Source organism: Castanea sativa, chromosome 3, assembly GCF_040712315.1.
Source record: "Castanea sativa cultivar Marrone di Chiusa Pesio chromosome 3, ASM4071231v1".
In the NCBI taxonomy this organism is placed as follows: Eukaryota; Viridiplantae; Streptophyta; class Magnoliopsida; order Fagales; family Fagaceae; genus Castanea; species Castanea sativa.
Window position 1 is genome coordinate 37,400,442 of NC_134015.1, and position 14,433 is coordinate 37,414,874.

The 14,433-nt window shown below is 34.4% G+C and overlaps 1 protein-coding gene across 3 annotated transcripts; it reads right to left on the reverse strand.

The window, feature by feature from the left end:
• Positions 1–248: 248 nt before the first annotated feature.
• Positions 249–12,554, reverse strand: LOC142628119 (coiled-coil domain-containing protein SCD2). Of its 3 annotated transcripts, none has more exons than XM_075802117.1 (17): positions 12,073–12,554; positions 11,314–11,483; positions 9,874–9,949; positions 9,703–9,744; positions 9,536–9,598; positions 8,466–8,515; positions 8,355–8,382; positions 7,148–7,222; positions 6,924–7,034; positions 6,787–6,847; positions 6,048–6,164; positions 5,800–5,915; positions 5,532–5,601; positions 1,899–1,940; positions 1,461–1,501; positions 805–931; positions 249–723 (listed from the first exon to the last, which is right to left on the reverse strand). In XM_075802117.1, exons 1-17 carry the CDS (start codon positions 12,412–12,414, stop codon positions 605–607), a joined length of 1,650 nt encoding a protein of 549 aa, XP_075658232.1. In that variant the 5' UTR covers positions 12,415–12,554; the 3' UTR covers positions 249–604. The 3 variants fall into 3 exon arrangements, with proteins under 3 accessions (XP_075658232.1, XP_075658230.1, XP_075658229.1); XM_075802115.1 differs by having other exon boundaries at positions 6,060–6,164; positions 12,043–12,554; XM_075802114.1 differs by having other exon boundaries at positions 12,043–12,554.
• Positions 12,555–14,433: the final 1,879 nt, after the last annotated feature.

The following is a 14,433-nucleotide window of genomic DNA, read 5'->3' on the forward strand; positions in this document are numbered from 1 at the left end:
ATGGTCTAGATTTTGCCATATCAGCATTTCATTAACAATCATCTTAATTGTTTTGTTTACAACATTATTTTATTATTTCAAGAATATTATTAATGAAATGCTGACATGGCAGAATTTAAACCATTAAATTATTAAAGAGTGGTTAGGATTTAATGAACTCTACTGGTAGAGTACCCTAAGAACTCTAGAGGATTTGAATCCGTTTATGAGACCCACAAGCACGTTATTCAGGAAAAAAATATTAAAAATGAGTCTCACAGCATTATTCACACATTTAAAAATTATTTTGCTACAATATTTTCAGTTTTCAGTTTCAGCAATAAGTTCTATCTAAACAGACCCTAAATCATACAACTAATTACAAAATTTATAGTTTTAAATTATGTACCCCAAATGGGTTGATAGAGATACGTGTAATGAACTTTACATCACAGTAACACAAATGGAAAACCCAGTTGGTATTTTCCCACATCACACATCAAACAAAAATGCTCCAAAACTAAAAGAAAATCTAACAAAAATGAATTACAGGAAAATAGAAACAAACAAAAAAGGAGTGCAAACATCTCGAGCCAGTGGTGGTTTGTCAAGCAGTACTCTTCATTTATGCAGCAGCTTTCCGTGAAATCAAATTGGAAGGATCCTGGTCAATTTCTTTCCGAGATGCTTCCCATAGTCGATGCTCAATCCCCAATTTCCTGAGCTCCATCAAACCTTGGTCAACTGAAACAAAACATTTAGATAAGAAATACTTCATAAGCAAAAGTTGAACACAAAACTCTAAATTAATGTTGTAGAAATAACCATCAACAGCATCATGTGAAGTTGGCGAATGCCCACTGCGGCTAATCCAAAACTGAAGACGTTCTTTTGCGATGCTCTCTTCTATACCATGAGCTTTGGCTCTTCTCCAAAAATATGTAAGCCATGCCTGTGTAAGTTGAAAACAGAAAATATCAGATTCAGTGTCTCTAATACATCTGATTGATTTGAGATATCTGTCAACTACTAGGCATGAAGATCAACATACAGAAACCATTTAAATCCTTACACACTGGCTGACAGATCTAAAGTACTATATAAAGGTGGGTAAAAAGCAGAGAAGAATTTAAAGAACAGCAAGAGGAAACCCCAAAGTTGCAAGCAACATAACCTCCTCCAACCTGTTCCACAACTAGCATTATAGAAGGACTGGAAGCTTATCTGAGTGCATCAGTAGGAAATGATGACATTGAGTCAAATTTTTTACTAGAGACTAGGATTCTACCAGCAGTTAACCAAAGGCTAATAAGAAAGCCCAGATAGTTCCTAGTGTTGACCAAAAGACTAGGATAGGAATAGATATTTATCATCACACAACAAGAATGGGATACATGGTCAAGGAATAACAGGGAAGTTTTTTTTTTGGAGAAAGAACAGGGAAGAAATTAAATAAATAAATAAATAAAAAACCAACATACCTCCTTGAAAAGAACATCTTCAGACTCCTCAGTGCTTAGTTCTGCAAGAGAAAATTGATGTCAATATCATGCGCTCATCATGACAAAGAATTTGTAATGATAGAAAGCATCAAAAAAACTAACAAATTTAAAACAGACTGACAAATCAAATTAGAATGATTTTCCATTAACACCATTATGCAAAATGGATTTATCGTTTGAATTGAAATGTTCTTGAAAGTGCAGGGCTTAATTTGAAACTTCTGAAAGTATGGGGTTTAATTTGAAACCACCTCTAAATTAGAGGGTTTGATAATGTAATTTACCCAAAATATTTTGAGTTAAGTGCTGTGTCCAGTCCACCATCTTAAATTGGTGCAGTGGTAGTTTTTTCTCAATTCAAGCACATAGTAACAAATTCTGAAGCGGAATCCAAAGGAAACCCAAAATATGACTTACCAAATGCCTCCATAAACTTCGGATCACTTGGTGATTTAAGATCTGAAAACATGAGGGGCACAAATCAGTAAACTGAGATTTCACTAAGAAAAATGAGGCTCATGGAATCATGACAAGCTAACTGAAATGAAGAGTGCTTCTAGGGTGTAAAGCAATCATCAAATACCTCTGAAAATACCAGAGGAAAAAATTACAAAAAGACAAAAAAATAAGAGCCCCATGCTTTATGGTAAGAAGTTGAACTAATTCATATAGAGAAGGTGAAAGTAGCACTAGCACCAATAAGAAACAAGAAAAGCAAATCATGTGGAGATGGTTCTCCTGATTGCAATTCTAACCAGTAGCGTACCAATGGAGATAAAGGTTGAAAATGCTGCTCAGATATGCAGGAGATCAGCTACAACATCAGTTGAGGTAGGGAGAAGATAATTTGGCATAAGATTTGTTAAAAATTAGCATTGATGCATACCATGTTGAACATGCTAGAGTATGCGAAAAAGGAAGCATAGAATAGGGAATATAAGAACATGAGGGTTACATAATTCAACCTTATTAGCCTATGTCCACAGAGAAAACCCTTAAGGGCCTTAAGGGCTACATAACCTGTGTTACAATGAAGCTTAACATGAGAATATATAGTAAGCTAAACCCTAGACTTCTAATACAAGTAGAAGACTTGTCTTGCACACAAACTATGGCCCCAGCAATCAGATAGTGGAACTAGTAAAGCATAAAGTCCCAAAAAGGACAAGCAACCAGAAAAATAATTTGGACCATAACCCTATAATGGTAACCATATTATCCATATTGACTCAACACTGTACACAGCATCATCCTAACTATGTTCTATTGTTTGAAAGGGTTACTGAAAGAACTATAATAATGCACAATAATGTTAGTATGTTTAAGTCATACGCTATAATGTAAAAAGTGTTTTTGTACTAGTATCCAGGTATCTCAATAATTCACACATAGCTCCTATATTTTTGTACCATGGACCTATCCAACCTTTATTAACAAATTTTGAACCATCCAATGTGCTTTTCAAATCTCAGCTTTATTATCAAAAATCATCATTCAATGACTATAAGTCCCAAATATTTCTTATCTGCACAGGCTGCCAAGACAAGAAAGAGTGAAGACACAGGACAAACCAGACAAATTGAATAATAAAATCTTATGAAAATAAAGGATAGGAACCTAGGAGTCAACACCAAGCAGAGATAAACCACTAGGAGCCGGCACCTAGGGTTGGCTAAAGTCGACACAAGACCAAAAACAACTTTCATCCGCCAAAATCCTCTCCAAAAGGAGTACAATAGTTTGGTTAATAGGAAAACTAAACCCTAATTCTAATTGGGGTAGGAACCTAATCGTCTTATTACGCAAATAACCTTGCTTCCAGATGTTAAAATACTACTACCCTAATAAACTACTAGGACCCAATAAATAAAAGCGAAAATACCATTTTGGTCCCTACATTTTGAGGTCACAGTCAATTTAGTCCCTACATTTTGATAGCAATCAATTTGGTCTCTATTATTTTCAACTTACAAACTAACGGAAAATGCCTACGTGGCAAACAGTGTGTACTATTGGCAAACTTCATGCCTACATAGCTTATTAAATAATATTAAAATTTTTCAATCAACATGAAAAAATTTCTGCATCAATATTTATATTAAATTACAATTTTTTAAGGAAAAAATAATAAATGAAATGAATAAAAAAAATCTATAAGAATCACACTTCTTTTCTTTTCTTGGCAACCAAACACAATACAAACATTGAAAAAAATCTCAATACAATTGTTCTGCGGTGGGTTTATTTTCCAATTGAAATGGTTGGGTTTGATTTTTATTCAAATCCAAAGTCTTCTCTCTCTCTTGGAAATACAGAAAACCAAACTAAAAGAGAGGAACCCAAAAGCAGGTCCCAAAACTTAAATCATATTGACCATAAATCAAGTAAATGTTTAGATCAGAAAAAGCCAAAAAAAATAATAACAATAACTCACTCCTCTGTGCTATATAATCATGAGTACAAAGTTCAACAGAAATTCTCACTGTGACCAGCGATTTGGGTTAGTTAGGGCCGAATTTTTTTTATTTTCATTTTCTCACAATCACTCGGAAACCAAACGATGGGTAAAAGCTTCAACCACCTGTCCCTCTCTACCTTGCCGCCACCGCAACCTAACCACTGTAGAGGCCCAAACCTCTGTTGTAATGGAGCCCCATTTGCCACCAATCAGCCATTGCATGAGCCAAACACCCAACAAGAACTGTAGAAGTCGTTGCCATTGAGGAGTCGCATCAGGTCAACAGGGATGTGCTGCTGTTGGGGTTGGAGTCCATTGCCACTGCTAGTACAGTATACTGTTAGGGTTGGTGAAGGCAAAAGAGATCAGTTTCATGTTGGTGATTTTTTTTTTGAATTTCAACTTTCAATACACAGATTTGGACGTGGTTTTGTTTTTCTAAGTTGGTTTTGGTTTTACAAGGGTGTATTGTGTTTGGTTACCCAGAAAATGGAAGAAAGAAAATGAATTAGGGAGTGATTGTTTTTGTTTTTGTTTTTGTTTTAAATGAGGAATTAATTTTGTATTTGTGTTTTTCTTATTTTTATTTTTTAATGCTGATGTGGCAATTCTTTTATGTTAATTAAAATTATTTAATATTATTTTGAGTAATTCTTAGGTACTCTTGGAGTACGGAGAATGGTGCTCCATTTTCTCACATTTATGGTGGAGTCCACTCATTAAATTCATGGTGGACCCCACCATGAATGTGAGAGGAGGGAGCACCATTTCTCCGTGCTCCAGGAGTACCTAAGAATTTTCCTATTATTTTATAAGCCACATAGGATTGAAGTGTGCCAATAATGCACACTATTTGCCACGTTGACATTTTCCGTTAGTAAGTTAACAGTAGAGACCAAATTGACTACAAGTTAAAAATAACAAAGACCAAATTGACTGCTACCAAAATGTAGAGACCAAATTAACTATAACCCCAAACTGTAGGGACCAAATTAATTATGACCCCAAAATGTAGGGACCAAATTAATGTTTTCACCAAAATAAAAATACGACTTGCCAAAAGTAAATAATACTAAATCAATATAAAAATTTCCTTGCATCTCCGGCATCAAGTGACTTTATCAACCATGATAGAAGTTGCTGCATCCCAAGCAAAAAACTATGGGTTCAACCCAACAATGAAAATATATGATTATGAACTAGCAGACAAGAAGAAAATTGACAGGAACTCAAATGCCTATAGTACCCAACTAATTTGTCAATGCCCTCTCCAATCTCCATAATATGGTATATACATAACTGGTGGATTAAAAGTTCAAACTGAAGCAAAAGTACGAAACAAAGATAAGTAAAGTAGATGATGTGAAATATCAAAACGTAGCTGTCATGTACAACTAAATATATTTAAGCTTAACCTTCTAATGCCTACATATGGAGATGTAGCCCATTGTCACCCAAAACAGGAATTCAAAGACCATATCAAAGAAAAAAAAAACATAAGGACAGACAATTGTATTGAACAGAGAAATCTACCAAATAGAGCAGGACTCAGAAGGGAATTAAACAAAACATGTCAGTTATATAAAGCACACCTGAAATAGATAGTCGAGCAGAATTTGGACGGCGCTGTTGGGCCAGTGAGAGCACAATGGCCTCCTCAACCTTGAAAATGGTAAACAATAAATATGTTAGTTTGTATGGCTGCAGTTAAACAAGAAAGCAAAACCAAAGCATGCAGACTCAGCGACTATTCAAGAAGACTAATGCTGAGCAGATGTGGTGCTTCAATTGGAGAATTTAAGCAAATAATAAAGAAAAATATAAAAACAAAACACTGTGAGCAATTAATTAGAAGAGAACCTTCAAGGAAGCAAGCTCTTTTAACCCCATTTCAATTGAAAGCATACTCTCAATATTTCCTTCTCCTGTTAAATCATAGTCTTGAACTTTGCTCCTGTTCTCAGGATCATCATCACCTGCTAAACAGAATGGTACAACCATAAAAAGATGACATTGCTGCCAGCAAAATGAAAAATTTTATAAAAAAAAAAAAACCCAGCATGAAAGGAAAAACATATCAACTGCAAGCTCCAATAGGGATTACTAGCCTTTTTCCCAACCTTCTTCCTTGGCCTTTTGTCCTGCAGAAAGGACAACCTCAAATGGAAGAGGTGCTAAGGATGACCAGTGTTCGTACTTCGACATTGCGATATCTGCACAGATACCTACAGATAAAGAAAGATGTTACGTAAGATAGGAGCGAAATGTGATGATGAACTGCATAATCATCCACCTGTTCAAACCATACAGAAAATGAAGTATGCATGCATCTGTAAAGGTAGTCAAAACCAAGCAAAACTAAAATGAAGATTTCAACTTGCACGGGGCATTGGGGGGGGGGGGGGGGGGAAGATAAAACATCAGCATGGAACCTTGAGACTTGAGAGTAGACTTCCTTTTTTTTTTTTTGATGAATGAGAGTGGACATGTTTTGGAAGGCCAAATAATAGACTTGAATAATTCAGAGTTCACAATAGATCATAATAGAAGGGGGTAGGGTAAAAGAAAAAAAGGCTTCTGGAATTTGTACAGTCTTTACAAACTTTTATTCAACGTTCTAAACTTGCCCACATTACTGTGAGTTGTCTAATTAAGTCATAGAGCAAAGAGTAGACAAGTAACCAGAGAATTCTTTCTCTTCATAATGAGTGAAGGCAATGCATACTCCATAAAAGTTCTAAACTTGTCCACATTACTGTATGTTGTCTAATTAAGTCATAGAGCAAAGAGTAGAAAGTAACCAGAGAATTATTTCTCTTCATAATGAATGAAGACAATGCATACTACCATATTTTGCAGCTAAGCCCCAGTAACGAGCAAGCCAACACCTTTTCAGCACAACTTCTTCCTGAAACATGGAAAACCTAGATAATTAATCTCCAAATTACTATTAATATTCTCTTTACAACGATGCAAGTAAATACCATCTCTTTCTGAGTTAGTATCATTCTTTGAGTCATTGATCGAAGAGCTTTTACGTCAGATTCAGCTCCATGAAGCTGTTGCATGACATCTGCTGCCTCATCTTTTGCATTCTGATTCAGGCAAGAAATAAAAGATAAACTGAAATATTTAGCAGTAGGAGCAGCAGAAAACTCCTCAGAAACTTTAAATAAAGTACATAGAAAAGGTGTACTATCATACTTACTGCAAGTTCAGATTGAAGGGAATCAATTTCCTTATCTTCTCCACCCTTAGATTTTTTTGCATCTTTAAGTGCAGCCTGTGAAACAAAGAATGTCTCATCAGAGGGAGTTTTCTTTAGGGGGTAAAACATTTTAACCACTATCTGATGAAATAAGACTCCATTTTGCTCATAGTTCAATACTCCTGGGATAGGAAGTTCTACTGGCACAAGGCCACTGAAGAAGTCTAACTTGATACAGCTCAACTCAAGGTAGAAGAGCATTGCTGAAGTAGAAAGTCATACAGTACTGACATAGGACATTGTGCACGGTTATTGGATCAATTTTCTTATTATTTATGTAATTTTCAGAATTTTATAGTGTAGGGTTTTATTTGCTTGTTTTAGTATTTTTGGGAGTATTTTAGTAAGAATGAGCCCTTTATAGTGGGACATCAATCAGGATCTCTATAGGAAAATTCTTGTTTAGAAATTAAGTTTTCTAGAGCCATTAAATTGAGCTGTAAGTTGTAAACACATTTATATAAGTTCACTATCAATTAAAATTTCAGCCTTTTGTTCTCTATTTTTCTGGTGGATCCTAGATCTCTATCTTGTGTATTCAAGATGTTCAGGGTTTACTCATGTACTAACCCTTCCCAAGCCATCACACAGCCTCAAGTGGTATCAGAGTGTTGATTAGCCTGATCTGGCGACCAAACCACTACCAAACCACTAAGTTACCGATAGACAGCCACCTTGTAGACAATGATCAAGGGGTGTAGGCCATCTAGACTACAATGAGAGTTCAGATGACGGCACTAAAATCCAATGAACAAAGTTTACTTTTCTAGTTGATCCAAGTATTCATGACAATAGGAATTGTGAAAGTGATTGGAGAAATTATAGCGAAGATTTAGCTTACAGTCAGCCTATTCGTAGACGTGTTCCTAGATACAACAAAATTCAATTCTTTGATGAAATAATGTGGGATTCCATCAATTTGATTTTTTTTTTTTTTTTGGAGGCTTATTTTGATAACTTCACTATCAATAAATATTTCAATCTTTTGGTCTCTATTTTTCTGGCAGATCCCAAATCTCTACCTTGTGGTTTCAAGGTGTTCCAGGATTTAGTCATGCAGTAACCCTTCCCACGCTATCATGGTATGTTACTAATATTTATGGTTTACATACTCAAAATAAAGTACATTTCAAGTTTCCCTAATTACCTCTCTTTGACGCAGTGCAGCTTCCTTTCTGCAGATTAATAATATAGTATGTTACAATTACGTTAAGAAGAAAAGAAGAGCAAACATGAAGGTTGTTAGAATGAAATCCACCTGCTCAGGAGTTTAGCTTCCAAAGAGACACCTTCTCCAAGAGAAGCAACCTGCAAATTTGGAATCAAGCAACAAGGCTTACAAATTGAATTTGCAATATGTTTGAAAATGTAAAAAAGAGTTGCTATTAAATTACGAATCTCCAAACCCTTAAATCTCTTTTGCTTTCTTTTTAAAAAAAGGTCCAAATCATCCAATGATCTTAAGATGGTAAACTGCATTTTGCAAGGCCACTGAGCATGCAGGCAAACTCATATATCTGTACCAATAATCTACCAGTTAATCCCTCTAGAAAATTCACCAATTTCTTCTTTTTCTTTAAAAATATCATTAAAAAGTGTAAATTGAGTTAAGATTACAAAATGTTAAGTCCTGCTCTAGGAATGAGCCACTGTCAATGGGTTCCATCAAATTGTTTATTGCATTAAATTTTTTTTTTTTTTTTTTTGATACAAAATAGAATATCTACTCTAGCCTAATCTAAGTGTATATGTGTGTGAAGCTCCCTCCTAGAGACTTGAACCCCGGCCGTTGCCCCCCACACCCCACAAGCATTTATACTTGTGGAGTGACCACCGCACCAAGGGTGCGCAGTGGTTATTGCATTAAAAGTTAATAATACCTCCTAATGAAGTTAGCTATCAATGGTCATTGAATTTAAGAGAGAAAAAAGAGCTTAAACCTAACATTCTGGGTAAGGTATGAATGGATGGATAACCTCATTGGATGAATTGTGAGAGTCAACTCCAGGTCCAGCACATAATGCAGAGCTTAATAGACACCTCAAATGCTACCACCATTCTCAATTAACATATTAAATGGCCTCTAAAGGTATAAAATTGCAAAAATTTAACATGATAGAAACTCAATAAGCTTATGCATTACATGAAGTGATTTGGCCAAGCGCTTCTTATGTTATTATACAAAATTTTGTCAAGCTCTTCAATTACAACATGTTGGAATGCAGAGTAGGGAATCCTCCAACCATGTTACAGCACCCATAAAAGAGAGTCTATTGGAAAGTATACCCTCTTATGTTATGCTGTACAGCATGAAAACAAAGCAATTACCTGTTTCTCAAGCTCCTTAACTCTGGCCTCTGCTTCCTTGTGTCTCTCTTCCTCAAGTCTGAGCTGTATGTCAAATTCCATGATATAGTTAACTACTGCCAGGTGAAACAAAATGTATAAATAATGAATTTACTTTGTTTGGAAAGGCCAAGAAGAAAATCTTGCACCTTCTCAAGCATACTCTCATTCTCTTCTTGTAGTATATCAAGCTGTGAGGCAAGCAGTTGTTAATTTCAAGAAAACTATGCACCTAAATAAAATTCACACAACGCATACTTAGTTTTATGCATAACAAGCACACATGCGCAAATGAAACTAAATTGATGTGGTTGACATACTTCATCACGAAGTGTAGAAGCATCGCGTTGATCTCCTGAATCTTTTGGTTTAAAATTTCCTGTATCTGATGTGAATCTGTAATTCAAGCAATTAACCATCTTCCACTTATCACAAATCTATATATCTGCATATATATATATATATAAAGCATAGACTTCAACAAAAATAGTCTACTGTTATTTCCTGTGGCGCATTCCTTAAAATTTTCTTCAATTAGCCTGCAACCTCACCACTATTTGCATTTATGTCAAAGTATTAATTATCTTGGTGCACTAATTTATAATTTATAAAACTGGAAACATTTAACTTTTGGTTGACCTCGTGGTATTTTGACACGGAAAACACATTTATGGTACTCTAAGAGTACTCAATAATTACCTTTTTGACACACGACACAAGCTTTAGAGGTCCCACAATTTTACTTGTCATTATTCTTATATATATATATATATATATATATATATATATATATATATATATATATATATATATATTGATTTAAAATTCTATTCTATATTTAAGCCCTCCATTAGAATCCTGCCAATTGATATTTTCGTTAACTTGTAGAATAGAGAGTTCCATTCACAAACACAATCATAATAAGTACCTGTTTCTCAAATAAAAAACAATCGTAATAAGTATTTATTAATAATTACCATAATTATCAAATTTTATACTTCAAATAATAATTTTCACAATCATAATAGATACCTATTAATCATTACCATAATTATCAAATTTTACATATAGACTAATAAATGCCTATTAATAATTATCTTAATCATGAAATTTCATATTTAGACAAAAAATAAAAGTGAGAACAATCTTATTATGTTAGACATTCCCGTGCATTGCACAAGTTACCAACTAGTTATAAGAAACTTAATGAACAGTTAAAGAATCTAAAACCTACATTAATGCCAGCTAGTATGTACTTTTTTTTTTCTTTTTGAAGAATCACAAAGACCAAATGTACTTAAATACAAATATGCATGGATATTTCAAATAAAGCCACTAATGCTAGATGTCAAGGGGGGTAAATAAGGTTTTCAGCACAGATATGAGGAGATATGTTACATGAAAAGCTAAAACTGGCTTCACAAACCAGCCAATAGCTTCTTAAAGTTGTAGGTACTTTCACAAAATAAATAAATCTAACTTATTACATTCTGCTTATATTTTTTTATGGCACTTAAACCTTTGACACCCTCCATTTTTCAATTATACAAAATAATTGTCATGATGATTTGACATATATGAATCATCAATATAGCAAAACAGGTTTTTGGGTCATTAAGAATAGCATTATTAGAGAGTCCAAATTATCCAATCATCCTAAACATTTTATATATACGTAATTTTCAAAGGCAAGACAATATATTTTCTTTTCTTTTTTCCTTTTCTTCGGTATTTGACTACAATGAGGTAAAATCGCCCACCTTTTATTGCTTTGCACAATTGCAGGAGGCTGATCTAGTGGAGGAAGAGAGACGGCAGTCCTCAATGGTGCTTTGTTTGGCGGTAACAATGGCGCTGCTGCACGAGCCGAAATTGCCGATGGCCTTCCAGTGGACGTTGAGCGGACCGACGGAGTCTCCTCTACAAAGTTCTGAGCCAAGTAATTAAAATATGAGAAAAAAAAAATCTAATTAGCACTCTACTATGTAAGCCCAATCCTCTCCCAAAGAGATATTACAAATTTTACTACATAGTTTTTACAACCTATTGTGTCACCAATCACACAAAAGTAATTCAAATATCACCAATCAAATTCATTTTCATGTTTTTTGCTTCCCAAATACCATTCTCAATCTCATAGATAGCACACATTCTTTCCATAAATAGCCATAGTTAACCCTAACTAATGAGCTCAATAATAAATTAAAAACGCCAAAGCTTAATTTGTTTACTTCAATTTATTAACTAATCAATCAAAGTCAAACAAATCTCCGTTTCCATTGAACACGCTTCTCATTTGCTCAAACTTTACGATATATTATAATAAAGGAAAACGCTATCTGAAAGTAAATTCAAGCTCAATGAAGTAAACAAAAAAAAAAAGTTTCCACAAAACAGAGCACACAACGCAATGCACTACCAAATCTGAAATCTACTGCCCGATCTCCTAGCTCACAGAGGTAAACGTAGAATGTAGAGGTGGAAATTACCGACGGTGAAGGAGATCTATTGGTTCTTACAGGCGGAATGGCCGGCTTGGTGGTGAGGTTGCGAGTGTGAGAGAGAGAAATAGGAGGAGGAGGAGCACTGTAACGGAACCCTAGGCCAGAATCGTCGTCTTCGTCGTCGTCGTCGTCGGCGGTCTGCGAGGCCATGACCTGAGCGAGGCGCTGAGCTGCGGCTTTGGCGGCGAAGTTCTGAGTGCGCTTGACGGTGGAGAAGGCAGTGGCGGAGGCCGATCGAACGTGAGTCGCACGCGACGGAGTCATCCCCGGCGAGGCAGCGTTGGTGGCCGGGGAAGTGGGAGACTCGCTGCTCCATTGGCGCGTGTATAGCGGACTGTCGGTTCGTCTACGCTCCATAACAGTCACTGTACATATATATACTATATATAATCAGAGAAAGAGAGAGTTGAAGATAGAAATGCGGAGAGTTTAGTGGGTGCCTAGATCCTCGTGTTAATGTTAGTGTAGGAAAGTGTAGTATAGAGTATAGTAGTCAGTGGTGAGAGAGGAAATGAAAGGATAGTGGGTCTTTGTTTGCTCTGAGTCTCTCTGTCTCAGACTGTGGGGTCCACCCTCAAGAAGAATTTTTGGGCGGAGTCGACATTGTATTTGTAATTAATGTACGTGTAGTAATCCGTTTCTGTTTAGTTTTTCTCTCCACAATAACAAGGCATTGTTATTAATTATTAATAATTATACTGGTGCAGTGCTGCTACAGTAAAAAAGGCAAAAAAGTGTTGTAATCATATTGGTGGGTACTGTACTACTGTTATAGCTGAATGCTTTGTAATATTTTGATTAATTGTAATAAGTAATACTAATAACCCATAATCTGCGTGATAAATGCTCCTAATTCTAAAATTTACGAGCATTGCATTAAGTTTTCAAACTTTTATTTTTTATACAAGATATAATTCTACTCTAACCTAATCTAAGTGTATATGTGTGTAAAGTTTCCTCCTAAAGACTTGAACCTCAGCCCTTACACCCACACCCCACAAACACTTATACTTGTGAAGTGACTATTACACCAAAGATGTGCAGTGATAAATTTTCAAACTTAACATCATCAACGGTATTTAAGTTTGGAGAGTTAGCCTCTCCATCTCATCTTCAATAAATGTTGAGTGACATTTTGGACAAGTATTTTTAGATGGTGTTAGATGCCGGCTAAAAGGGTGAAAAGGTTAGAATCTTTAAAACTTTTTTTTTTGTGTTGTTAAATTAAAAGAAAAAAAAAAGTAAGAGCAAGTTAAAGGTTTTAAAAACCGGATCAATCAAAGAATTAAAAAGGAGTGGTTATTGATTTTCTAGTTAAATTAATGGTCAAATCAGTTACGTCATAGATAAATAATTAATAATTATAAGAAAAGTAATAAGATATATAATAAATTTATACCTAGTAATATTTAGTTTAAAAATATATTTCAAAATTTAAAAAAAAATAATTCACAACACATAATAGCAAAGTTATACTAAAGTTCATTTATTATTTAATTTATAAACTAATTATTATTCTACATTATCACTTATATAGTTTTTTTTTTATAATAATCACTTATATAGTCATATAATAAATTATCAATTAAATAATATATAATTGTTTGGTTATTTAAATTATATAGGTAATGTTGTATATTTAAAAAATTAAGCATTTATTAGATTTAAATTATATTTATGCCAATGAATGTGTTGTATTTGTATCACCATACGGCTAATTTTTTTCCAGCAGAAAAGAACATGCCTATTAATTATTGTTTGGTTTCTTTCTTTTATGAATGGTAAGTAATTATTTTTTGCTAAACTGAAGGGTAAGTGGTAAGCAATAGTGGCTCTAGGAGTTTACAAGTAAAATAGTAACGTTACTCTAGGAAAGTAGTACCACGGTCCATTTAGAAATAACTTATTTTGCTGAAATTGAAAATTTTTTACTAAAAGTACCATAGATAAAGATAAAAAGTAGCTGAAATAGTACAATAAAACCCAAGAATAGTACCAAAAAGTGCAATGAGATTTATGAATAGTAGTAAAAATAAACTAAATAGTAAAAAAAGCTGGAATTTTTTTTTATACAAAATAAAATTTCTACTTTAACCTAATCTAAGTGTAAATGTGTGTGAAGATCTTTACTGAATTTTTAAACCAATACTAAACACACGCCACATTGAATGGAGAAATAGAAAGTTAGAACAATTGGAACCGAAGAGACAAAAAAAAAAAAAACATTTTACTTAATCTTAGCACTCAAAAATCAAGTAGTCAATACTCCCATTAAATTCCCCCACCACCCACCTACGCCACCTACGCTCTGACCCAGTGCCCAGGCCCCCTCATTTTTTTAAGCTTTCCATTTCTCCTCTTTTAAATTTCGAATCA